Source organism: Condylura cristata, unplaced genomic scaffold (assembly GCF_000260355.1).
Source record: "Condylura cristata isolate star-nosed mole 26May11 unplaced genomic scaffold, ConCri1.0 scaffold00007, whole genome shotgun sequence".
In the NCBI taxonomy this organism is placed as follows: Eukaryota; Metazoa; Chordata; class Mammalia; order Eulipotyphla; family Talpidae; genus Condylura; species Condylura cristata.
In genome coordinates this window covers 16,187,888-16,215,307 of record NW_004567108.1, presented here as the reverse complement: position 1 = coordinate 16,215,307, position 27,420 = coordinate 16,187,888, and the positions used below count along the sequence as shown (strand labels likewise).

At 42.9% G+C, this 27,420-nt stretch overlaps 1 protein-coding gene across 2 annotated transcripts; it reads right to left on the bottom strand.

Moving 5' to 3' along the window:
* Positions 1–317: 317 nt before the first annotated feature.
* On the bottom strand, positions 318–27,420 carry SKP2 (S-phase kinase-associated protein 2, E3 ubiquitin protein ligase). 2 transcript variants are annotated; one of them, XM_004678095.2, is made up of 10 exons: positions 27,241–27,420; positions 26,497–26,768; positions 16,547–16,658; positions 15,284–15,427; positions 14,085–14,219; positions 12,643–12,741; positions 10,210–10,340; positions 6,236–6,287; positions 5,962–6,069; positions 318–2,144 (listed from the first exon to the last, which is right to left on the bottom strand). In XM_004678095.2, the coding sequence occupies exons 1-10, from the start codon at positions 27,246–27,248 to the stop codon at positions 1,931–1,933; spliced, it is 1,275 nt and encodes a 424-aa protein (XP_004678152.1). In that variant the 5' UTR covers positions 27,249–27,420; the 3' UTR covers positions 318–1,930. The 2 variants fall into 2 exon arrangements, with proteins under 2 accessions (XP_004678152.1, XP_004678151.1); XM_004678094.2 differs by lacking the exon at positions 27,241–27,420 and having other exon boundaries at positions 26,497–26,782.

Below are 27,420 nucleotides of genomic sequence, written 5' to 3'. Positions count from 1 at the left end.
TAAACTACAAGTTAAATATTTTGGAATTTGAGAAGTACCAAAATATTTTAATATTTAGATTCACCAAAAATAATTCAGATATTTAAGCAAAGGAAATGTGTAAAATGAAATTAACTCAAGTTTTAGAGCTTCATTTTGTATCATAGCTTCTTGATAAAGAATCTGCTGACTTCTTGGTGGTATTTGGGTAGGAAAGGTTGGGGAGGGGGTGGTAATGAAAGGATAATGTTTCTCATTTTAATCATAGTACTTAAGAAAAAGAGAAAAAAGGAATATAAATAAGTTGCAGACTCATTTTTATAAAAATGTGCTTTATTTTAAAACAAGTCTATAAAAGTCTATAAAAGAAATCACATATAAAAATACAGATTACTTTGACATATTAGCAAGATAGCTTATGGTTGAACTTGAATTCGAAAGTACTGTATATCTGAGGGTATCCAGAAGTCAGAGTCCAACTGATCCTATCGCCAGCCCCTGTCACTAATCTGTAAACAATAATTTCAAGTAGTATTTAGCACTTTTTAGAACGAATTGACACATTTCCTGTATAACACTACTTTACAGTGTTTTCCTTAGGTCTCAGAAGATAAGGGCACTTCATCATTTCTAAATTAGGTCTTACTTTAAAAAAAGAATGTTAACAGAAGTGGTGGATTTGGCTTTTTGTTCCACTTTGGATATAGGGGGAGCTCATCAATTTAAATATGAAACTAGTGTTTTGTGGTTTTTTTAAAGCAGAATTTAATTTTGCTTCATGTACCATTTAAAAATATATATCACTAATGCTATCCAAAGATAACACCTGAGTCTTAACTTTTATGTAGGTGCAAGTCATGTTTACTGCCCTGAAATCACATGGAACATACATCTGTGGCTGGAGCATCATTCTGATTGAGAGGAACAAGCATTTCTTAAGGAACTTTAGATCCAGTAACCTTACATAATGGGCAGTTTAAAGCAAATTATTGCAAGAGACACTATACAAAGACAATTTCAAATACCTGATTTCAGAGTAATATAAAAATAAACTCAAGAACTCAGCGGTAAAGGAAAAAGGCAACTTCAGTTCAATATTCCATCGAGCATTTCAACAATAGAGACGGCCTGGTTCCTGCCACCTTTCTAAAACAAAGCAAGTCATTTTAAAAGCTAAAAAGTCTGTGTTAACGTAATTGATATTAAAGTTTGAAGACCGTGCTTGTATTTCCTTAGCTACTACAGAATCACAGCAACAGTACATCAAAGGATATTTATGTGCATTAGAGGATACTTCACATTAATATGTCATATAAAACTGCCTCTTGAGCCTTCAAATTCCCCACTAATTCTATGCTTTGTATTTAGGTTTTAAGGTGAATTACCCAGGCAGGGCTATTTGTCTCTAGGATTCTTAATTTCAAATTGCTAGGCAAAGTTGAAATGGTGTGCTTTTTCTTTTCTATCCCTAGAAGAGACTGCTTAAAATGCTATAGTCCCATGATTTTTTCTGGTCACCTTGTAACACAAATAGCTTATTCTCCCAGTATATGTCATAAAAGCAATACTGAAAAATTAAATAGAAGAAAGTTACCATATAGTCTGTAGATGATTGCTGGTGACTTATAAGCTTGATTCTAAATAGATATAATAAGAAGGATACTTGGAAGAGGTGGGTCAGATTTCACTCTTTAAGGAGTCTTGAAATGATAGGCTTCTCCTAAAATATCAAAAGGCCTACAGGTTAGGCTCATAAAGGCATAGCAGTGACAGCTCACAGAATCATTACAGAAAAGCAACTTTTCACAGCTTTCTCTCAAATGAGTCTCTAATATACTTGCAGAAGGAAGGCAAAGGGAAAACCAAGAGTAAAAACAGCCTAGCACGTGCACATTTGGGCTTCCTGCCTACTTCCCTGTTCCAAAGGAGATACCATCCGACGATAAATAATTCATAGACAGCTTGATTTTTGAAGTGTCAGTCGGCATTTGATGCCCCATATCTCCTGGTTCTTTATGTTGCTTATGGTTGGCCTGGCAATGGTGGTGAAATGGGAACAATTAATCTGTAGATGAGGAAGGGCTTCCTTTAACAATTGAAGGGTGTTGTCTGGCACGATTCCAAAAACTTGTAGTGTTTTTAGTGTGGGAATTTCTCCAAGTTCACTGGAAAGAGAGAGAAACTTTCAGTCACAGTAGCTATGGGAACTGTTCTATTAGAGTTACATGACCTAGTTACAATTTGTGTCATAGTTTATAAAATGCAGTGTGATGGCATAATTTGCAATCGATTGAGAACACAAGGTGAATCAAACCAGAAAGAAGCTTGGACACTGAGGCCTGAGGAAACATAGCGGCAGAGAGCTTTGTTGTTACATAAAAACTCTAAGGCTCATTTACTACTAGAATCCAAAAATATTGGGTTCCTTTCTCCACTATTAATTTATATTTAGGGGTATTATTGTGTTGTAAGAAGAAACATACAAAACTACAGATAGTAAATGTCTTACTATGGCATCAATTGGAAACACCACAAATTACATGTAACTAAAAGAGATATGGATTTATTCTTTATTTGAACTAGTCCACCCACCCCCCAAAAGGAGATGTCAGAGGGTTGACAGCTCACTATTTGTTAATAGTCAAGTGGTGAAACCAAGCAGTGATCTCTACCAAAGTGTTTTAGGCTGGGACATGCAGTTGGGTGCAGATGGAGAAAAGGATGACCAACCACGTGAAGAGACAGACATCCAACCTCTCTAAACATTAACATTTTTCTTCTGTCACAGGTAAGCCTCATTTTGTCATCTCTTTTGGAATCTCACAGTAGATGAGATACAACTCTGTCCACAGGGAAATTCTGGTACACAGAAAAGTAAAAGGGATCCATTTCCCTAAAGTAAATACTTATTGGTAATGATTCTTCTTAACCCAGGTCTGTGCGCTTAGAATTTCATCTCTCTGATCTGTATTTGCTCCAGGTTGGGACACACAAAGTCTGAGGAAAGGAAATATTGACTTTGGAATTTCAACAAAAATCCCTCCACAGATCAATGGAACACATCAGTGACATAGAACTAGAAGCATTCTTTGTATTTTCATGCTGCCAGTAATTCCTTGAAAAACAAATTTCCCTTATAACAACTATTCTACATACCAATAACCAATGCAATGCATGTTCCTCAAGCCTCAGCTTAGCTTAGCTTGTGTTACTCTCCTGCTCCAAATCTTTCACAGATGTTCCCTTTTTATTTGCAGAACTCAAACTGTTCAGCCGGCTTTAAGACTGCCCAGGCCTAACTCGCAGACTGCTTCTCCATTCCCCCACTAAATTATTTAGTTGGCATTCAACTAGTGTCTAAAACACTATAGGTGCTTAGTATATATGTGAGCTGAATACAGGGTGATGGGCAATTTAGAATATTTTGTCCAAATAGAATAAATACACTTGAGCTCATAAGGCTTTGGAGGTCACAAGAGTCTTAAAGAAAATCAGGAAGAACAAATTGCCACTGATCGTTCAATTAACTAATTTCTGGAATGTAGAAAGCGGACTACAAAGAAAGGTCATAGTAACAGGCATTTACTATTACCACATATGAGGCTAGAAATCCTGCCTCAACCTTAAATCCCTTTCCTGTAAAAGTTAAAGAGGACACCAGAACCTAATGATAATCGTGATGACTTTAGTTCTGGGATTTGCAAATAGCCAAACTGTAAGGCATTCTGCAGTGGAAGGTATTATGAGAAAAAACCGTAGCTAGGATTAAGACATGGAAGTATAACATCAGAAGAAATGTGCTTGCAACAGGGAACGTGCTCTGGTGAGAAAGGAAGGCGCACCAGGTACTTGGAAGACATTCCTGGGCAAAGGTGAGTGAGCTGCACAAGATGGGGCCTTCCTAGGCCCACTCCCAAGTCAAAAAACAAGAAAGTCTTTAATATTTTAAGGAGGCCAAATAAACCAAAAACAGTCTTTTTGTAGGTGTGCCACCTGTCACAAAGCAGAACAAATCTGTAAGATGGTGACCACATAGCATCGAGAAGTGTTGTTGAAGCAACTTAACCTTACGTTCTGGGATAGTGAGTTCAGACGGGATACTTTAAAAAATGTTCACTGCATTACCTGATTGTATTATTTCACTTTTGTAACAAGTTTTGATCTTATCTTGAAAAAAAAAAAATCAAAAAGAATTTGAAAAGTCAAATAGGACAGCAAATAGAAATGAATCATTTAAGAGCCATTATTTTAAATTTAAATACAAAAAGAAGATAATGCCTTAGAGATCTGTTTAATTTTAATCAACTAAAGTTATCTCGAAATGCTTTCATGGGTTCACTCTTTCCCTCATCTACACAATATAACCCTGTTTTATAACATCTCAAGGTCCTCTGCTATAAAAATCTCCTGCTAACAATCTTTATTTAGTCTCTCTTAACCTTAGATCAGGTTACTATCTCCCGCTAGGGTTTCTTACTTGACTGAGAAATACAGAGTAATTAGAAGTCAGTTCTGATGTAGAAAATGAGACCAATCAAGGGATAAGGGAGTAAATACAATGGGAATCTATCCTTAGCAAGGGAACTGTACTTACTTAAGTACTTTAAAGCATTAAAACTACAGATGCTGCTCAAATTTTCTTTTTCCACTTCTGAGATAAACTTATGTGGCTCTTTGGAAATTATTGCTAAGGATTCTAGAATTCTTACAATGAATGTCATAGATATCCATTACTAGAATGACTGAAATTAGAGGGAAAGACATTTGAGTAGAAATAAATGCATAATTACATAATGCCCTAAAATTTAAATACAACCTCTATTTCCTCCATTTTTCACCCTAAAATTTAAATACAACCTCTATTTCCTCCATTTTTCACCTTTTTCTGATGATCTGATTTGTAACTAAACTCCTATTGCCCTAGTTTCTCTTAACTTCGAGATGAAGTTTTGACAAGTCACAGTAAGGCAGGGAGGGTTCACAGGGCTGTGACTGCAGTCGCACCAAGACCAAGTTCCCTGCAGGGACTACGATACAAGCCTTATCATCATGGTGGATAAAAATATCAAAATGTGAAGGCTCACAGCCTTCCCCTAATCTCTGCTCAAAAAAAAAAAAAAAAAAAAAAAAAGCATTTGGAGATTACCTACTTAGCTTCTTTCTCTCAGCAAAAAAGAACAAATGTATGACACATGGGTAGATTGTCTTGACACAATCAACCAAAATAGAATAATCACCATATTCCCCAGGGGCCTCACAGCCAAAGCAGCATTATGGCAAGGACAGGAGAGACTGGATGGCAAAGACCTTTTATGGGTAGATGGGGAGGAAGCCTCTCAAGAGTTATAGAAGCTAGAAAATGTAAGTGCAGAATTTTAATAAGAGTTCCACATTGATGAATGTAAATATAACACCTAAGAGAATGGAAAGTAATTCTTGGCATCCCTTTTTGTCAGTCAATTCTCCAGATGAGACACTCTGAGCCCCAAGATTAATTCAGAAAGTGATTAGTTAAAAATATAATTGCTGGATTTCTGACTCTAGTAGTTACCCCTGTATAGCTGAAGTATTTGATTTATTCATTAATTTTGAGACTATTGCAAGCGCCACGCCAGTAATTAGAGGACTGCATCCACTCCTCCTTCAGTTTACCACCTTGGCTGGGAATGAGAGGGGAAAATCACCATCCCTGGGATGGCGGACTACATGGTTTCATGTGGACAATATTGATTGGAATAAGAAAGAAGAACACGTGATTCGAGATACTGACTTTGGGGTTTTCAATACAGTTGCTATAAACATACTTAACATGAAGAATCGTCTAGCCCTTTGGGAAGAAGATTTTGTAAAAATAGATGGTACTGCTCCCAGGATGACTTAGTAGGCCAGGGTCTTAGAAGGGCAGACCAGGTTCCTTGTTTCTTTGAATTCCTTTGATTTTAGTAACAAGTGACATCTCTTCTGGTCACTGAAAGTACTTACAGTAAAGTCTCAGGTATTATATCATAGCACCGACTGAGAGACAGGTGTTGGAGGTAGCTGAGCTGGTAAAGTTCCTCAAAGCAATCATTCGTTAACATAGCACTATCACTGCAACAGAGCAAAGAACAGATTCAAAACCTACCAATCCACCCTAGAATGAGAAGACAGAAATAGTCTCCTGTTTACTTCCTTCAAATCAACATATTAAGATTCTTTCTTCATTCAATGAGCAATTATACTTTTCAATCATTTCTGATAGCAATTAAAAAAATACCTTAAGTCTAGGTGGACAAGATTGGGGCATCGTCCAACTAAGGTAGAGACATCTATGAAAACAAATGATAGTCACCATGAAACAAAGAAAAAGACAATGGCATCTGCTCGCAATATTATTACTTTACATGCTAGAAGTTTAGAACAATACAATTAGAAGTCACACATCTTTACAAAGAAAACAAATTATCACCTTAGCACGTAACATTTTCTATGCAGAAAAGAAAATTCAAGAGAATCACCTGAAAACTATTGGACATCAAAAGAAAACATATAAAATGACTAAATCTACCTCTTATCTATGTATCAGCAATACTAGCTGGAAAAATAAAAATGAAACAAATCCCATTCACAGTAGAAAAAAAGCAAAAGCAACCACTACACACACACACACACACACACAACACACACACACACACACACATATACACACACACATAGATATAGATATATAGATATATAAAGCCTATCACAAAGATAGCATTTACAATCAAAGGGGGCACTCGTGGAGTATTAAAGATAAAATTGCTGCCACAACCTGTAAAAATATATTTCTCAAGTAATATAATCAATATATTCAAATAAAGCCCACTTCTATTAAAGAGTTCTACAAACAAAAATATGGTAATTACTAGATCTTGAGACAGAGTTTCTGTACATGGAAGAAAACATAACAAACACTGATAATTTGCTACATAAAATCTTAAAACCTTACCATATTAAAGCAAAACAAAACATTAGCAAAATTTAAGTAGCAGAAAACCAGGCAAGTCCTTAATAGACAGCTGTCATATATAAAGAGAAAAAAGCAACAGTGAACATGACACTTTGCAAAAATAACAACAAAATGGAGCAAGAAATACAAAATGAAATACTGCTTTCCTGTCAGTGAATGAAAAAAAATTTGATTATACTCCAAATTAGTGAAATGCAATAATGCAAGTACCCCAGTACATAAGTAGATACTCATTTTTAAAGATGTATTTTTATTTGTTTATGCATACATAAGTAGATACTCATTTTTAAAGATGTATTTTTATTTGTTTATGCATACAAGAATGGGGGTGTAGGCCATAGATGTGGGGGGTGAGAGGATTCATCAGAGAGTGTGGGGAGCAGAACAGTTGGACTGACTGAAATCCACTGCTGAGGGGAGCAGTGGGAGAGACAGGAGAAGTCCGCTGTGCCATGTGGGTCACCCCCTGGCTGAGGATGGCTTCATGATACTGTTCTTAACCCCTTTTGCCCCCAGGGAGGCCCGTAAGTAGATACTTAATTTTATATAGATTTTCAGGATGGAAAACTGTTTTCTTTTTTTTTGAGGAAGAAGTGATTTTTTTCAAACACACACACAAACTCAACATTTGCACAAAGAAAGAGAGGAGTGGTGGGGGAGGAAATACACCCTGATGTTAAATGCAGTTACCAGGCTCGGTGGGATTATAAAATTTTTCAGAATTTGGAAGAAAGTCAGATGAGCAACGCTGTCGTCAGCAAATCAATCAATGTCACTTATTAAACAAAGAAGTCCATTAATGTTTGGGGTTTCCTTCTGTATCTTTAGTCACATCCACCCCAACCCCCGAATCCTAGATTTTCAATATGTGACAGGCCTCTCAGATTTATGCATAAGACCAAATACTTGATTTCTTTAAATCTGCTCCTTAGTTCCTAAAGTCTTTGCCATCTCAGTAAGTGGTAACTTCACTGATCTAACCAGCGGCGCAAAAAATCTGGGAGTCACACTTGAATGTTTTTCTCACATCCCACATTCAATCTGCTACTAAATCCTGCTGAGCCTGCTTTCAAAATAGATTCCAAGTACGATCATTTGTCACCATGTTGAATGTTACCACCCTGGCTTGCTACAGCCTTTCCTCAACAAGCCACAAGGATAAGACTTTAACAAAGCAAGTCAGATCCTATTATTCCCTGCTCAGAATATGCCAACGGCCTCCCATCTCAGAAAAATCCAAATCTAGCTTTTGGTTTACAGAGCTCGTGGTTATCCCATCTAGCACAGTGTTCCCTCTTCCTTCTTGCTGGCCCTAGAACCTTCTTTGCTTACATGTTTAGATGGCTGCTCCTGCACTCATTCAGGCCTCTGCCCATGTCATTTCCTCTGAGGGGCCCCCTTCCAGCTCCTTCCTACCACACTCCACCTGCTTACTTGCTTTCCTTTCCTTCTTTACATTTCCCTTCCTTTCTTCACATTTAGTTACTTGTTGATGGCCTGGTGCCCCACTAGCAGGTCAACTTCACCAGAGTGATGCCCACCATATAACCGAGAGCACGAATGCATCCCCTTCCTTCTGCACCCCTGTACTTGCCCCAAGAACAGCTGCTATTTTATTACCTACTATTTTTGCCAGAACTCAGTAAACAGGCGATCTGTTCTTTTTCAGAGGAACAAAGGAAAGTGTTATAAGCCAAACTTGGACAAAATTAATAGCTGCTTGCCTACAGCAGAGTTAGGTGACCTTGCATCCAGAACCTCAATTCATTTCAGAAGAACTCTCAGTAGAGTGGGAATTTGAGAGATAGGAAGAAAATGTCAATAGAGGCACTACCTTCTCGTCTTCCGAGGATAAAGAAGGCAGAACTGACAAAGGGATTCGCCGGGAAGAGGCTGCTCACTACGGGGAATTCAGCAGCCTTAGAAGGAATTTGGCAGGCGCTGCCTAAAGCTGGAGAATAAGGCTGAAGCCTTGACTCCGCGATTCCACTTGAGAAGCCTTGCCAGGACACACAAAGCTTTGTCTCTGTCCTTTCATACAGGGAAAGGCTGGAAAGTTTCTCAATGTCAGCTACAAGGAGATCCACTGGGTAAGTTATTCTTAAAAGTCGATACAAATTATTCCCTAACTATATATATATGTGTGTATCGCACAATCACAGAAAACAGGGTTATCTTAAAAAAGCGTATTACAAAGTATGCCACACTCTATGTTCCATTTTAAAAGATACTTTTGTATAAGAAAGAGTTGGCATGGCGCTGAGGAGATTATTGTTAATTTATCGTTGTGTTTTTCCCCATATTTTACATAGCCTTGAGAAAGACTATATAATGCTATAGTCAGATCTAAAATAAAATAGTGCAGAATACCATGTGTGGAGGAAGGAATTAAAAAACACACAGGGGCCTCTGTGGTGGCCCAGGGGTTGAAGTCTCAGGGCTATCAAGCTACCGGCAGCTACTGCAGCATGAGTTCAATCCCCGCCCAGGGAGTTGACCCGTATGGTGCACCAGATCTCTCCTGTCTAACCTCACTAGTATATTTCAGTCAGTCCAACTGTTCTGCTCCCCATTCTGTCTCTGGTGAATCCTCTTAACCTCCCTTCCCCACCTCTGGCCTGCACCCCAGTTCTTGCATGCATGCATAAATAAAAAGAAATCTTAAAAAATAAAAATACAACTGTTGCTTATACAGACCACCAGAAAAATGTTCCCCTTGTCTAAGACAGAGGCGATCAGACTCAAGGTTGAGTAAAGATTCAAGCTTCTGGCTTCTGAGGAGAATCTAGTTCATTTTCTGTATTCTGACCCATCTTACTTAGCCTAGTATGGACAGCATGCCCTCAAGAAGAGGTTTCCAACTACTACTTAAATGTTAAGATGCATTCTGCAAGTGATTGATTCCAATCTTTTAACTTGTAATCCACGTTATAATAAACAAAACCCATTAGGTGAGCAATGCCAGCATCAGGACTGTGGTGCTGCCTGGGCTTGCTTAACCTGACTTCAGGCAGAAATTCTGCTTCAAAGTAAGTTCTCTGAAAGGACAAAGGTTTCCATTTTTAGATTCTGGATTCAAATCCTCTACCCACAAGCTGCTGGCCTTAATCTAATTCATGTGATCAGCTACTGCCTCAGCTGAGAAAAGCGAGGATCAACACTACACTTCCTGGCTCAAGTGAGAGAACAGCACCTGCTTTTGCTGTTGCTGTGGTTAAGGGCCTACAAGAAGGTCTCACCTGATCTCTGGAGATTCTTCCTGTAACCGCTAAGATTGAGCTGGGTGATGGTCTTTGACACATGTGCAACAGCCACTTGCACATGCTTTTCAGTGAAGTCAAAACACCAGGAGAGGTTCAGCTCATCCAATCTGCACACAAGAATGCAACAAAGAAAGCATGAAATCACTGCACAGGAATGAGTCCTCTAGGCAGCACTGGCTCAAGCAGAAAAAACAAAATACGAGCCAGACTCCTATCTCATACACGGCCTCTGCTTCTCCAAGCGGCTACCTTTGCCCTAGAAAGTTGCCAGGGGATCTGAGTGACTGACACTAGTGAATGCTGCCCCCTTGTGGAGACGGGAGGGGCAAGCTCTTCCCTTCAAACTTGGTTCCAGAAATGGAGGTAGCTAGGATATTCCAGCCGGCCTCAGTTCTTTCCCAACTACTCATGTTGTTAGCAAATAACCACAGAACTGAGCAGTCACTTGAGATCTTTTAAGATGGTCTTGGCTTATTTGGCCTCGGTTAGCTGAGCAAATAATAATGTTCAATCATTAAGCCACATACCCCTCCTGGCATTACTGAATAATGTGGCCTGTATATCTTATCTCACGGATAACATTCTTCTAAGGCTACTTCCAACAGGTCATTAAGGAAACATAGGTACGCACCAGGGGATATTAAAAAGGAAACACAGCATACACGCACACATATATACACATATGCATGCATGTACATATATATACACAAGTGTGCACATGTGCACACACACACTATTGTGTATTTTGTAAACCATGTCCCCAATCAGTAACACCCGTAATTGTATCCTTTATTTATGATGTTTTTAATCCTAGCACCCAAATTAGGGAGGATGTTTGCTATGTATCAAATTTAATCAAAACCTCTAAGCTAGGTCTATAGATACTATAGGGAGAAAACCTGACCATATGGACAGTCAGGTGAAAACAGATTAATTTCAACTCGACTAGTGAAACTTCATACACAAGCTATCGGGCGAGATTGGCTCTTCCGATTCCAGCACTCGCTGCACATGGGCAGCCCCTCCCCTGGCGCTTGGCCCCAGAAAGTGTTTGTGGACAGAGCCAGCAGTGGATGATGGGCATCGTGCCTCGGGCTCAGGATGCAGGCGGAGGTCAGCAGAGATGGCGATGGCAGTGCTCCCCTGCCACGCAGCCCCAGAGCATGCAGCCATTGTTTCAGGGCTGCAGGGAGCAGCGCAGCTCCATGGGCCAGCTCCAGAGCGGTGGCTCCCACCAGCTGCAGGCAATAGAGAGGCTCATGGTGCCTGCATGGTGGAAGGCAGGGTCAGGTGCGCGCTATGAGCTGGTTAGCACTACAGTCCAATCAGTCTGCCACAGGATTGAAAATGGTCCAGTCAGACTTGTAGGTGAGGAGCCTGAAAAGGTTAAAGGCAGGGCAGGAGCCAGCTGGGGAGGCAGGCTCTGATGCAGCCTGTTCCGTAAGGAGGCTCTGTTTCTGACCTCTGAGGGAGAAAGGACGAGCAGCCGACCTCCGAAGAAAGAAGAGAAGCCGAAGTTTCCCAGAAGTTGGGGCCACTGGCTGGCCCTGCCTGACACCTCCTGAAAGGAGCCTCAGACCCAGGACTGGTGTCTCAAAGAGCTGTTTGTTGTTGTTGTGAGCCAACAACTCACAAAGAGCTGCTGACACAGTGACTTTGACAGTGCTGCTTCAGTGACCTGTGGTGACCAGAGCTACATGTCAGTGCTGTTGACAGGTGACTGGCACTCCTTGTCCAGGTCACTTGAGAAACTTTAGCTGCTCCTGAACAACCAGCACTGCCTTCTGGTGCTGTTCAGTGAGCGACTGTGGTGTCATCTCTGCAGCCCTGCCCACGAGCGCCTCAGTTACGGTGAGTTGGACACTGGCCCGCTGCTTGTCCACAATGCATGAGTTCTAGGGCCCTGCTGGTGGGGCAGTACCCTCTTGAATGAGCAGCCTTTTGCTGGCACATCCTGGGCGCTGCGGACACTATCTGGGGTGAGAGAGCCAACCACCCTTCCCATTTGTTAACGAACCCTCATTATTGTTGTTCCTGGGGTCTGAGTGGTCTTGCAGTTGAGAACGAGGGTGAAAACCCACAGTGACCTGTCCTCTATTAGGTACTACCTGTTGGCTCGCCATGGACCCTCCAAAACCCCATTTCATTATTTATAAACCTATTTCATTTTCTTATTTTAGTAAGTTTAAAAACGAGAGGTCATTTTGCAAAGTAAAGTATCTTTTGCAAACCTAATGGAGTTGGCTCCGGAGTTTGCACAAGGCTTGGAGGGAAAAGGATACTGCATCATCCAAATCAAGAGCTGGGAAAGTTAAGGACAGCTTTCAAAAACAACCCCTTATGTTTGTGTGCGGAATAATTGTCTATTTGCAACAACAACTCTGTAATCAAGTCTCAAATTTTTCCCACCTGCAACAGCTGCTGAGTAACATCTTCAGGGCAGATTCGGAAAATCCAGAACACCCAGAAAGGTTCAGGCGCATTAAATTTGCATTCTGCGCAAGATTACTGCAAAAAGAGAAAAGCGTCAGAAGACTACCATTAGGATAATGTGAGCACTGAGGAAAACAGGTTAGTGAAGCGGTAATTCACACAGGCCGCTGAGCAGAACCGAGTTCAAACACCGCTCAGCTCACACCAAGCAGGATGCTTCGCTGATCCAGGAAATGGTAAAATTGGTGCTTCTTGGGAGGGCTGATAAGATGAAATGATATAATTTAAGAAAGACTGTAGTGGCTGACCCAGATCAGTGCGCTAGAAATACTGATCTAGGCAGCACTGGAATAAACACTTCCATTTCACCCATTCTTGGAATTAGATGACAGGCCACCTTCTACATGCAAAGTCAGTGGGTTCTTCGACTGAAAAACCTCTCCCACAGCCCTCCTCTACATTCGCAAGAGGCCCATGTTAGAGAAACTCAATCAGCACAAGAGCCTGCGTCACATTACTTTGTGGGGTTCAAATCTTGGTGGTGCCTCCTAATTATGTGACCTTGGACAAGTTGTTCAGTTTCCCTGTGCCTCAGTTTCCACATGTGTAAACAGGGAATAGTAAGAAGTGTTTCACAGGGTGGTGACGAGAATTAAATGAACAATTACCCTCGAAAAAATTGGTGTCTGGCACACACTAAGTGTTTGACAGATAACAGCGACAATTACTATGTTTCTCACCTGAGTGAACCCAAGGACATCTGAACTAGACTAGCTTCTTCCATGTCAGACTGTCCCTTGGAGGTGCCAAAAGGAACAAAATTTGTAAATCTCAGTTCTGAGATGTTCTTTCCAGTCTCAGAACCTCTTTCCATCACGCTTCCTTCTTCATAACCTACCATAGAGTCAATAGATTTCTTATCCCACAGCAAAGGTCCCCTAGGCTCTGACCCCCCACTTACCCCGTCACTGAGCCCTGTGACCCAGCCACCCCCACTACTACAGAGCCTTGAGCCACACAGGCAGCTTTAGCTAGATGCTTCGTTTGCCCATCACTTGGCGATCTCCTACCTGAATGTATTTGATACTCAATGTAAGAGTCACTTCCTGTGAGGTGGCCACCCTCCCCGCAGTAATTAGGTCTCCCTGTGTTTCCACACAGTCACCGATGCAATAACAACACAGCATGCTGTCATTGTGGCCCCTCCCAGTGTGAGGCAGGGGCCATGCCTTTCATCCTGCATGAGGTCTGGCATAGAGGCAGCAGGCCTCGGGAGTCCAGGAAAGCTCTGCAGACGCTGAAACAAGCACGGGTGTGTGTATTCAGAGTCCGCCTGGCTCTGGACAGAAGGGCATCCCCGCTACACCCAGGACACATGTAAGCCAGCTGCCACTGGGACCGCTCCTGGCCGCACTCACTTGATAATGGGGTCCGAGAGCTGCAGCCCTTCCAGGCTGAGATTCTGTAGCTTGGAGCAGGGAGACAGAATGCCGTGGAGGGCAGAAACGTCGATCACTGAGTTTGACAGGTCCATGTGCTGTACACGAAAAGGGCTAACACAGAGAAAGGGGCTCGGTAAGGCGGCTCTCCCATGGAGAGCACGTGCCACCCAGCCCCGCCTCCTCCCTAAATGTGCAGCCAGTCACACACCAGCTCTCCAGATACACTGCTAGTATTAGCTAGGTTCTGGTCATAAAACAAATAGCCGCTAACTTCCATCCTCATTCATTTTCAAATTCAAGGGGATGTTTGCCAAGTGAAGAGGTGACTGCTAGGCAGTTCCAGCTACAGTTAATTAGTGGGCACGTCAGAATGAGCTGGATGTGGGTGACCAGAGGGTGACACCGTGACACCTGGTGAGGGTGAGTGGGTGAAGGGCAGGGCGCACACTAAAGCAGGGGCCACCTGATTAAGCAAGGTGCAAAGGGAGGCTGTCTAGCCGTAGATATACTAATATTGGGGTGTCTGGAGAGTTTTCAGGCCTGGAGGCTTGCAGTGTTAGAAATAGTGTGAGGAAAAAGAATATTGGATGGCTTCACTTAGAGGAGGAGTAAAGAGAAACCAAATAAAGGGTCAATAAAAAATAACAGAGAAAACTAGCAGGCAAGCTACAGAGGTGATGCATGTCATGGGGGAAGGGCAGAAACGGCAGAACTATGGTGATGGTTCATGGGTGGTATGGTGGTGAGAAATTTATGGGAACTATACCTGAGGAGAGAAGTCAAATAATGTACAAATATAAACAACAATGTAAGAAAATGAAAAGTTCAATCAGAAAAAAGAAAAAAAGGAGTTTGAATGAAACAGCTGGAAACGAGGATTTGAGAGCCTGGCATGATGGAGGTGGACGGGAGACCTGGCTTATCTAAGGTCAGTGCACGTCTGACTAAAGAAGCCCTGCTGCAGAGAACCCCATGAGAGCAGCTAAATGTGCACCCCTGAGCCCTGAGTGAAAATGGGGTGATGCCACGCAGCTGGGCTAGTCCCATCACCAGGGCCGTATGACAAAATATGCCGTCACTTCAGTGACGCGTGACAAGGCTGGGTCTCAGAAAAAGAAGGCTTCGACCTGTTTCCTACCTCAAGATTTAGAAGAAGGGGGTTTCTCTTCTTTTACCTGAAATGTTCAATTGATGGTTGGTCCATAAACGATCGTGGGCAGCGGAAGGCAATCACACCTCGAGAGAGCAACCGACCAGTCACGTCTGGATGCAGGTTTTTACCTGTAAGGTCTAAGGTCTGCCAGAGAGACTCATCAAACCTGGAAAAGAGGAAGTGATCCATTTAAGTGGGGACACAGGACATAGCAGGTCCCTTTACACCATATGTGCCTTTAAATTGCCTTAAAGCAAATTCTGAAGGAAGCTTTATTTTTCAGCTGACATACAATTAGTTATGATACTTTTAAGACACAAAAGGATATTTCTGGGCCATATCATGGATAAGCACCACTGTCCTGGTTTTGTGTACTGCCAGTTTAGATGGCTTGATACTCTCATTAGCAAGGCCCACAAGCTTGAACCAGAGAAAAAAATTCAACCATTCAGTTCAGCTGGATAACTTTAAAAATGATTGTTTAATTTTTTTTAACTGATTATCAATTAGATGGGTAGGATTCAAAATGGCCTAAGTGATTCCACTAGCCACTTTTGTTAAGCATGAATAGTTCCCAACCTACCCTAAATAACATATAAATATAACCATAAGTTCAAACTGAAAACTAAATCTTTTATTTCCTCTCCTGCTTCCAATCCTGTGGCCCATTATTGCTTTCGCAGTTCACCAAGACTTTCCCCATGAAGCTCTGTCCACACCTAAGTGTCCCTCCAAACTGATGAAAGTACCAGAAACTGTTGGCTGACATATGCTAGATGCTTCCAGGAGCCAGGCGGTGCACGGGCAGCTCTAGTTTGCATCCTTATAACTGCCCTGGCCTGAAGGCGCCATCGCCCGCATTTTATATATGGGAGTGTGAGAATCAAGTGTTAGGTAACTTAATCAGCTGAAGTGGCACAGGGACTGCGCGCTAATGCCAGAGCCCCGAGCTCTCTCTCCTCACCTCAGACACTGCCCGCCCACCCCATTGAGAACGGCTGTGCCCCTTGGCACCCCTAAAACTCTCCTCACAAATGGAGGTCAGCATCCAGTGGACATGTGCGTGCATCACTGAACACAAGGAAAAGAACTTTCAGAAGTGGCCCAAGGAGACCCCCATCTTTGACTGTAAAATGAAGATACAAAAAACATAAAGATAACCTGACTTACCTGTGCTGCTGTTATTTTTCTTAGCTTTTAGCTTCATGATACCCAAAGGAATGAAGGAATAACCCTCACACCACTTCCTTCTCCACACAGATCAACAGGGTTTGCAAATACTCACGCTAGATGATACCATCTTTTGCAGACACTGGAGACTTTCAGGAGTTCAGGGAGGCAAAGACAGGAAAAGATTCCCAAGAGCAGTTCATCTGGAAGGGAGTCCCATGAAACACCTTTGAGGGGGTAGAAAAGAAGTGTTTTCCATGACTGTTTTCTCCTCATCAGATCCAGAGGGTAAGAAGACCTACAGCACTCATCCAATTACCCTTGTCATTGTTTTTAAGCTCATCCATATTCTGTGAACTCTGAAATGAGCACCCCACTTCCTCCATAACAAGAATTGAAAAACCCACATAATACTTTTCACAACACTCTTTTCTTCAGAGCCAGCCAACCAAGGTTAGGTGAGGAGCCGCTATTATTAGTCTAGATCAGATCCCTACTGGCTCTGGCATCCATAACAATGCCTGAGATTCTGGGTGTTTGTGTGCTCACTAAGGGATGCCAGCCTCTTTCTTTGAAGGGGGTTTGGTAGAGGATTTACCAAATGACCATCTATATATGACAAATGAGTCTTCTTCCGGAAAGCATGCAGAAATCAATTTACTTGAAAAAGCAGTATTAAAGAAGGACTCTCATCTTGTAATTTAGTATTTATTACGCACCAGGCCTCCTGGTGGCACAGGAGTCAGGGTAGTGCTATCAAGCTATGCCAGCCACTGCAGCACAAGTTTGATCCCCAGCTGGCCAGGGGATCTGCCTATTCTGCTCTCTACTCTCCCACTCTGTCTCTGGTGAATTCTCTTACACCCCCTCCTAAACATAAACCTCTGGCCTGCACCCCAGTTCTCGTATGCATAAATAAATCTTCTAAAAAATATATTTACTAAGTACCCACTATATGCCTGGAATTGTTTTAGTGTTGGGGAAAGAGCAGACAACATAACTTCCTGGAACTCATATTCTAGTGGGAAGAAATGGTCACATGCACAAAATAAGCCAATTGCATGATGTAAGCAAAGTGAGGGAGTCAGCTCTCTGAGGACCTCAAATCTGCTAGGTATAGGGAACAGCATGTTTGTTTTGAGGAACAGCAAAGTGATCAGTGAGGAAGAGTGTAGAGATGGAAGGAAATGAGGTCATGACACAGCTCTCTGTTATGACTCCATGTTGGGAGGAGTTGCTAGAAGGATCAAGCATGGGAATGACAGGGTCTCACAAAGGCTACAGTGGGATCATTCTGGCTGCTGTGTTCAGAATGAACTGAAAGGAGAAAAAGGTAGAAGCGGGAAGATAATTTTCTTGATCTTACAAAAGCAAAACAGCTATTGAACAAGTATGAAACTCCCCCGCATGGGTACACAGAATAACTCATGAGATCAGGGTAAGATGGAAACAAGCAGGTCCGGCGAAATCCTGGACGTGGTTACTTCGGGTTAGTAACTTGGCCTCCTGGTGTCTAACTCCAGTCCATCTTGGATGCCATTCTAATGAATCCTCGCTACACCGTGAGGGTTGATTTTATGTGATAACCAGCTCAGGGGCTGCCCAGATATTTGGACAAAGACACTGTTCTGAGTGTCAGCGAAAATGTTCCTGGAAGAAATTCGCATCTGAATCTGTAGTATGAGGAAGGAGACTCCCTCCCCAGTGTGGGTGAAAATCATCCAACCCAAGGTAGAGAGAAGAGGCTGTCTCTGCCTGCCTTGAGATGGACATAGGCTTTTCAGACCCGGAGTGGGATTACATCACTGGCTGCTGGTCTCAGGCTTATGCTCTGAAAATCCTGGCATGTTTCAGCTTCCATGTTTCCACTGAGCTAATTCCTTATTATAAATCCCCACCTTCCTTCTACTTGTTCTTTGTCTCAGGAAAACTATAGGATAGCCCTCCTACATTTAAGGGGTTCGAGCACTGTTCCAAGCTCTGTGAATTGGATGTAGAAGGGCATCCAGGGGAGACGGACAGGGCAGTGCTTCCTCCGGGCAATCCTAAAACAACACTCGAGATCAGAACCTTGACCAGTGCCCCCAAATAGCTGAAAGTGTACCCTGCCAGTGGAGGCTGAAAGCTTTCTTCAGAGCCTCACCCACTGGCTGGGTCTGTTAATCCAGAACTAAGGCCCAGCCATTGGTAGCTACTTGTAATTCACAGAACGAGTCCTTAGGCCTGGTGTCTTAATGCCCCGACCGGCTGTGCTCGCCCCCAAGTGGTAGTAACTTAGTGAAGTTGATCTTTTCAAAGCTCCCAGCTCTTCTGGAAGTCCTCCCAGGATATCACCAAGAAAAGATAATCTTTTTTTTTAATTGCAATTTTTTATTATCTGTTTAGGTTCCTAGTAGGCCACACATTCTTGAGAACAAGAACTGAATCGCCTTTTACAATTTCTATTTCTAGTAAATAGCATGTCTGATACATTCATTGTTTCACATTATTTATTGAACATGTACTATAGGCGGGGGTCTGTTCTAGGATGGAGAAATATAAAGGTGAATAAGGCACGACCTGCTGAGAGCCTGAGAGCACAGACAAATAAACAGGACATTTTAAAATAAAGTATCACGAGGACTTCAACAGAGATCAGAGTGCTGTATGTGCTGGGCAGTGTATTGGGGCAGAGCAGTGATCAGGGCAGCCTTCCTGGAAGAAGTGGCCACTACTGAAGAATGAGTAGGAGTAAGTAGTTGCTCAATTAACGCCTGTGCCTCTGAAGCACAGCGGCAGAGGGATGCAGGTGGCTCATACACACTGATCCTGGACACCTCCTGGCCAGGGAGCCCCATATTATACAGGCATCCTCACTGCTACACATCTCCTCCTAGGTCAGCATGGACAGAGGCTGCAGGGCCTGAAACTGGGTTCTTACTCTGTGATCCAAATTGGAAAAATGCTGATAGGTTTTTCTTCCATTCATTCTTATCCCTGACTTCTGCTGCCTCTTGCATAGGGAGGTCATATTTATTTAGAAAAAAATTACACGTCTCATAATTTGATTTGGCAAAAAATTACATGTCTTGTCATTTTGCCAGTGGAATCTTGGGCAGGTTACTTAATCCCTCTGGGGCTTGGTTTCTTCATCTGTAGGAATGGGAAAAAAGATTTATTTGCAAAGTTGCGGACAGTGAAGGCTGAGGTATGAGAAAGGTTAAATTAAGCAGCACAGAGTTCAGCCTTCTCTTCATGCCTTTCTTCCTTTGCTTTCCTCATTAAATCTGAAGATTTTCTTTCATGAAAAGATTTTCTTTTCAGTGTTGCTTAGAATTTTTACCTACATGAAAATATCTAAGGTCGTAGGGTGTGGGGATGGGTAGACACAGACAAATAAACAAGACATTTTAAAATAAAGTAGTTTAGTCCTCTATCTAAGTGTGGGATCCACAGGCTCTCATTCAAAGTCATTTATTTGGGAAGTGATTCCAGAAAGCACTGGAAAGAGTGAAGAGACATGAAAAGGAAGGAAAGCCAATCTGAGTGTGTTAATAAGCAATATCCCATATAGCACCTGCCCCAGACAAGGGATGGGTGCTGGGTCACTGCTGGCAGTCATTAGTTGGGGTCTGTGGGGAGGGGGGAGCAGGAATGTTAACTCCCTAGCATGACTGCCTGTTGAAATCCTTCAAGTAGAGTCAAATCTGCATGCAGGAGAAAATTTTCGGCTCATGAGGGCATGATGCCTTTCCAGGGGTTAGAGCTGGGGCACCAATGTGTTTATGGGAATCAGGAAGGAGGAAAAAAGGAAGTTGGGGGGGCTTGCTGGGAAGTACAGAAGAGAGAAATAAATGAACAAACTTTCTATTTTGCTGGGAAGACATAACTCAGAAACACAAGAGCACTATTGGAGATGTCACTTAATGCTTAGGAATATTTGGCTCAGCCACGAACAGAGGTTTGCAGAGAGCTGTAGAGGACAGTCAAGCCGGCAAGGAATCAGAGGATACAAAAGGCTTTGCATGTAGCTCTCATCTTTGTCTGTCCAACTCCTACTCATCCTTCACTTCTCAGATTCAATGTCACTTCTTCAGAGCCTTCCAGGGTCATCAGCACTGCTCTCATAGCCAGATGTGTGCACTTGGGACAAAACAGGCCTTTGACTAACCTTTGCTAAATGCACACACAGCTCACTCCCCCTCATGCAAAACGGGAAGATGCTCATTCTGTCCTTACCAACTGATTACCTGCCCAGGGCTAGGACAGTCTGGCAATATCTATAAGAAGAAAGTGCCCATTGACAGATCACAAAGGAATGACTGACACCTGAGAGAAGAATCTGCCTCTGCCTTTTTACAGACAAGACGGTTGGCTTCTCAAGGCCAAATTTCCTCAATTGTGAAATGAGAAGGCCGGCCTGTGGCTTCGATGCAATAAACATTCCTGGGTGCCTAATGAGTGTGTTAGTGCTTGGAGCTGGGCGGAGTGCAACCTTAAACACATACATCACTAGACAAAACTATTTACCAAAAGCCTGAAAAAGGCACAGGCATTTATTAAAGCCTGTTGGTGCTAACCTGGACAACCAGTTTGTGCGGATATTATCCAGTTTATAGATAAGGAAACTTAGCTGAGTCAAGTAACTTCCCCAACTGATACCAACTATTAGGGAGTAGAGCCAAGAGGAAAAACTTGGGTTGGCCCCAAGGTGAAGCCACTGGGGGGCACTGCAGGTGGAGAACAAGCGGAGACAAAACCCAGCACAAGGGTAACAGGCAGGCTGCAAGGTGGGCAGGAGCTTAGCAGAACATGCAACTCTTGACAAAAGTGGCAAGGTCACCCCGCTAGTAAGCCGAACAGTAGGAACTCAAACCCAGCTCGCTCCAAGCCACGCCCTTTCTTCCCAAGTGCCTCCAGGATCTGTCTTCTCCCAGATGAGTCTTAATGCTCTACAAGTTTAGAAAAGGTGAGAATGAAATGACTTCCTATGCGAAAAGAAAACAACCAGCATTAGGGAGAGAGGAGGGGCAGAAAGGGAGAACAGCTGCCCAGAGCCATCAGCGGATTAGCTAGAGGAAGCTGTGCTCAAGGAAACCTCAGCCTCTGCCAGCAGATATCAGGGTCTCCGGCCACTGACCGCAGGACGTGGCTGATCCCAGGGCCCCTGGGGTGAGCGGGTGTGTACTTGTGGGGGTGCCACAGCCTAAGGTGGCTGCGAGCCAAGCAGATGGGGGAGAAGTCTCGCTGCACGGAGCCGTTTGAGCGCACAGCTGGTATCCAGGCTGGTGATATGCTTAATCTAATTTTACTTGCCATTTTTAATTTTTAAAACATCAACCATCTGTTTCCTGACTCTTCTGCTGCCCATTCTGCTCGCCTACAGTAAGTGGAAAAGTCCAGAGCAGGTCTTCTCTTCCCTTAGCCTCTTCGAAACCCTTTGGGGCTGCATGCAGCCTCCTGCATGGAAAGAGACAACTTCAGGGGCAAGAAAGCTGCGATTTGGCCAGGTTCATACACACAATGGTCATCCCTGGCCAGTCCCTATTTCCATGGTCATCACGACTCAACCCAGCTCTTTCCCCTTCTGTAAGCACATCACAGTCTATGCCTCTTAAATTCTCCTGCATTCAAGAGTTTTCGCAGTGTAAGATTTGCAGTCTCACTAACACATCTTTGACACATTCCTTTCTTGAATCACCTACGCTCCGATTCAAATGAAAGCTCCAAAATAACCTTAATCATAAAAACATTTGACTACTAAAATTGGTCCTCTCTAAGCATAGATGAATTCTACCTGTGGAAGAGCAGGTTCTGGGTTCACCACCGACTGGTACTGGGGTTTCATTTCCTTAAGGGTGGGAGCTTGCTCTTGGCTAGTTTGTTTTTAGTAACAACCCATGCTCCCATTCTGGACGACTATAGATATTGACCCCATTTGTGGGTCCTCTCCCCATTCTGGAAGACTATAGATATTGACCCCATTTGTGGGTCCTCTCTCCACAAATGATTAAGGGAAAACAAGAGGCCAGCCTAGCTCTTGGCGTCCCAGGGGAAGGCGGGGATTGGCTAGGTGGACAAACCTGAGAAAAGATAACAAAAGTAGAGAACTGGACTCAACTGTATTTCTGGGACTTTCTCAGTCCTCAAGTATACGGAGAATAGCAAAGAAACCTTAGGAACTGGGGTTTGGAGACTAAGGCACAGCCACATACAAGCTCTCTGAGAGCAGAGGCGATGCCGGTTGTATTTATTCCCTGTCTCTAGAGTGGTGCTAAATAAGTACATGGTGCAAGAATGAATCGAAAAGGCAAAGCGGTGTGGTGGGAGAATCCTACAGGCTTCAAGGAAACTGTCTGTTGAGATGTGTAGGCTGCGATTCACTGGTTAAGTCATGAAATCAACTTAGTTTGCCCAGCACTGTTTTCAAAGAACAGAATAGGAAATCTCTTTTAGTTTCATGACATCTCAGTTTCAGATCAACACCCAGGATAATGTAAAATATATTTCTTATTGGCAAAATGTTTTTTAAAAACGGAGGAAAAACATTTCCCTGCTGGTAATAAAAAGCAGATTTCAGGGCTGAAGGTGGAATCAAAAGCTCAGGAATTGTGTGCTTTAAACATGTTCCTTGGGGACATCAGTGTGCTCCATGCAACTGTGGAGTTGCCAGTCTGAACCACTGCAGGATCTGCTTTCAAGCCTTTAGCCAGCATGGAGTTGCTGATCAACACACTGGTTCAATGGCATACTCATGGTCACCCCCAGTTTAAAGAGGGGAGTGGAGGCATTTTATGACTATGACTAAAAATGTAGTGGTCGTCTTTCTCCCCATCACTGACCTACCACTGGGCCATTTGTTCCAGCAACTTGCACACTCACCTCAAGGGCCAATAAGACCTGGGGTGGCATGAGTTGGTCAGAGTCTTTATCATCCAAAGTAAATAGATGAAGAAGATTTAGCTGCCAGATGTATGCCCAGCTTGGGGCAGGCGGGGAGAGACTGCTGAGGGAAGAACTAAGAAAAACTCGCAGGCAGGGCCAGTGCGATCAGGTGTCTATGTACAGAGGCGTGGCCTTCCTCCCTAATCCTGCCAGAGCTGCTCACCACCTGTTCTGACAACTGCAGACAAAACTCTTTGGCATGATGGCCAGATTACCCTGGAGCCCATTGGGAATCCTCTGTACCAGCTGTCCCTCCCCCAAGCTGCACTGCAGGTAGGCTCACACAGTACAGACTACACCATTAGGGTCCCTCTGTGCTGCTCTCAAATAACTATTTAATCTCCTTCACTTTATAAATATTTTTTTTCAGTCAAGTTTAACAAGGTTGATTTGATTGGACCACTTCCAGGCCCTTCTAAGAGCTTTCACTTTTGCTGAGGCTCTCACCTTGGACGCCCTTCTGCATGGGAAGCTTAGGGTCATGTTGACACGGGGCTCCCTCCCCCCCAGCAAGAGTCACTCAGCAGCTGCTAGTGGATTGGCTGCCATTTTGCTGTGAGCTCCTCCTAATGCACTGTCATTGTTCCTCTTAACTCGCCTTGCAATTTCCTCAGACACACCAACTACCCCTGTATTTCTTTATTTCTGATCTCACTTCCACAGTGCCTTGCTTTAAAAAATAACTTTTTTCTTTACATCTGTATGTGGAGATGGAAGGAGATACAGCAACTACATGTCAAGTTAGAAGTCATTTTCACTGGAAAAATAAATCCAAATCTGTTTGTCTCAGCAGGAAGTTTTTTTTTTTTTTTTTAAACCAGATTTGGTCGGTCAATCCCCAAATTGCTGGCATTGCATTCCAAACACTAAATATAGCAATGGCACTCAAATCTGATGAAAGAAAAAAGAGGACACTGAGAGGATCACACTGTCATAGTGCAAACAAAAGGAAAAATGAAGCAGCCTCCCAAGTGTGTGGCAGACATCTTAGCGACCAGATCACTGGCTGGACTTACCCAGTGTGGTGTGCCGGTCAGCTGTCTAAGAGCTTTTGCTATACTCTTGTATTGAATTTGATCTTCGTAGCAACCCACAGGAGGATTGCCTTACACTTCACAAAGAAAGTAAGACAGAGAAAGCCGAAGTAACTTCCCTTGGTTGGTAAACAGCAGAATTGGAATTCAAAGCCAGAATGTGTAATTTTACCATAAACCCTTCAATGAATTCTAATTAATCCAGTTCCTGATGTAGATACCCAGACCTTACCTTGAAGGTTATTTTTCTTAAAGAAAGGGTCAAAAACTAAAAAAAATAAATACCCAGATTCTCTTAAAGGAAAGCATGCAACCAGCCAATCAACACTACTGCAAAAGAAGTCAGATTGGGGATCAGTTTAGACTTTATCACTCTTCTACAATTTCAACTGCATCCTAATTCTGTGGAATGTAATGTCAGAATCCATTTAATCTGACCACTGTTATCTCCACTCCCACACCTCCTAAGAAATCTCCAAGCTTCTATCCTCCACGCCTAACAGTTAATCTCAACATATTAGCGTGTCCCTATTAAAGGTCATATATCACAGCTCTCTCAATACCTCTAGCTGCTCTCCCTTTTGCTCATTCCACTTTTGGAATATAACTTCCTTGTTCCTTGACTGGTCGCGAAAAAGCTTCTTTGTGAAGTTCTGTTCCCTCTGCTCAGCATTCTCCTCCAAGTAACCATGGCATAGTCCCTCACCTCCTTAATGTTTTATTTAAAGCTCATTGTCCAAGTGAGGCTACTTTCAGTTTACTGTTTGAAATTGCAGCCTATCTTCCCACCCCAAAATTTCCAACCTCCCTTGGCTTGTAGTTTTGTTATTCAACATGGCATGTATCACCTTCTAACAGACTGCAGATTTATTTTGCTTATTGCATCAGCTCTCTAGCATAGACACTTCAGGACAGTAGCTATGTTTATGTTTTGCTCACTGCTGTAAGCTCCATACTAGAGAAATGCCTTGCACATAATCTGTGCTCAAGCAAGTACTTCCTGAATAATGCTTTAAAAATTTTAAATGCATCATTGCACATTTTATTACATGCCTGATATACCATCCAAATAACACCCCTGAAACTACTCAAGTTATATTCTGCTCAGAGCACTACGCAGTGGCTTGTTTTCTTCCCTATCACCATCCTGAGTGTGTTCCTTTGACCTTCTCACCCCTCTGCCCCCACATCTTAACCTCAGAGCCCTTAGGTTGTTTATTATAAATTAATGTTTAAGTGATTTGTGAGAAAAATTGATAACCCCAGGTCAATGCACTATGTTTACACTATGGGTTTGATTACTGCTGGGTCCTAATCTACTCTGGCAGGTATTTATTCACATAATGGAGAAGCTTGGGAATGGGGAGCTTTAAAGGGGGGAATGGCATTATGAGCTCTATATTTCAGTCGTCTACTCTAGCTCTGGGGAATACTTGAGGAGGAGAAGGCTGAAATCATGAGTTCAGGCAAGAGATTACTAGAGTTTGAGAAATATTTAGAAGGCAAGAAAGAACGGCTCAGTGACTAGATGTTGGGGGCTGGTGGGAATCTGAGTAACCATCAGGATTTGGAGTTGTGTAACTGAACAGATGCCCCTGGTAATGGAGACAGAGCATACCAGGAGAATTCCATTTGGGAGTGGACCTGGGCAGGTAAGCTTGGCTTACCATTTGGCTGAGCATTCACTTTAGTAGTTCTCTGACAAATATCTAGAGTGATTATGAGGACCAAAAAAGCTCAACCAGAGCAGCAGAATAGAAACAGAGAATTCCACAGGTTCATTGTTTACATTTTCGTTTATCAGTGGCACCCGGTTGCCCTTTGAGCAGCAGGAAGTTTCCCTGCTAATCAAAAAGGCAGGAATGTCTTCTTCTGAGTTAAATTTCACACAGGTTACAAATCACTTGGACACCAGAAGATAGCTACTAAGATTCCTGCAGACTTCAAGGATAATTAATTGGTCCATTTCTTTGGAAAATAATTTCATAACGAAGCAATTTTAAAAGGTCCCCATCCTAAACAAATCTTCCTGAACAAATCTTCATTCTGCACAACAAAATCGTTCAATTCCCTCTATGTGATCGACATTTTTATCCTCATACATTACCTGGAGAGTTGTCTTTATTCAGCTTAGGTCTGCGAACGATCACAAAGTCTTTGTCATTCCCTTTGCTCTTGAGCCTTTTCCGTGGGGGGCTCTGCGAGTGGCTGAGGTTTGAGAGCAGTTCTTGGGGGATGTTCTCACTGTCTACCTCCTCCTTCTCTAACGCGGAGACCCCCATGCCTGAGAGAAGTTCTGAAGTCTTGCTGGAATCCCATCCCCACGTGAAACTAGTGGTAACGTTGCTGCTTTGGTCTGGAATCTCCTGGAGGTGTTTCCTGCAGAAATGCATAAAACACATCTCCTTGCTTTAAAGAATAAATAAAATAAAAAATTCCATGATGGGTCTAAGCAAAATTTCATGTATTGTAGAAATTTTCACACAAGCATTTTTACGTGCCTGTGATCAGCATGAAAAAGAAAATAACTGAACAAGTGGAAAAATCTGTTTGATTTACGATCATGCAGTAGGACTCAAGAATTTCTTAAAGTGGAGGGAACAGACAGGGGGAGGGGAAGGGCGATCATACAATGATGGAAACCGTAGCAGGAAAGCCCAGTGACGGAAACCAAACAGAAACATACACTGATCCCTGCACTAACGCATCCATCCATCCACGCCGTCCCAAAAGAGGCTAAGCAATCATTTACATCGCAGCATTAGTAACAATATTAGCAATCAGCACTAATCGCGGCCTAAAGGAATCAAGACGGTCATTCATACTCTGCCTCTTTTTGCAATCAGTTTACCTATGCATGGTGTCCACAGGTTCCGAGCGTTTTAAATATGTGCATTAATCTCGGAGCTGCCCGCCTCCTGGATTCCCGCTTTGGCGTCAGGCGGCTGACGGCGTGCTGCTCCGACCCCCTAGACCCGCGAACTGTAGCAGTGTTGCATCCCTGCCGCGCGCGCAAGCCTCTCCCGCCCGC

Bases quoted from the DNA above. Each gene is read 5' to 3' on its own strand.
- SKP2 (XM_004678094.2), bottom strand. From the start codon at position 26,782: ATGCATTTCTGCAGGAAACACCTCCAGGAGATTCCAGACCAAAGCAGC. The intron at 16,659-26,496 runs GTAATGTATGAG...ACCCCCTCAAAG, and splicing joins GAATAAAGACAACTCTCCAG to GTGTTTCATGGGACTCCCTT. The intron at 15,428-16,546 runs GTGAGTATTTGC...CCTCTTTTCCAG, and splicing joins AAAAGATGGTATCATCTAGC to GTTTGATGAGTCTCTCTGGC.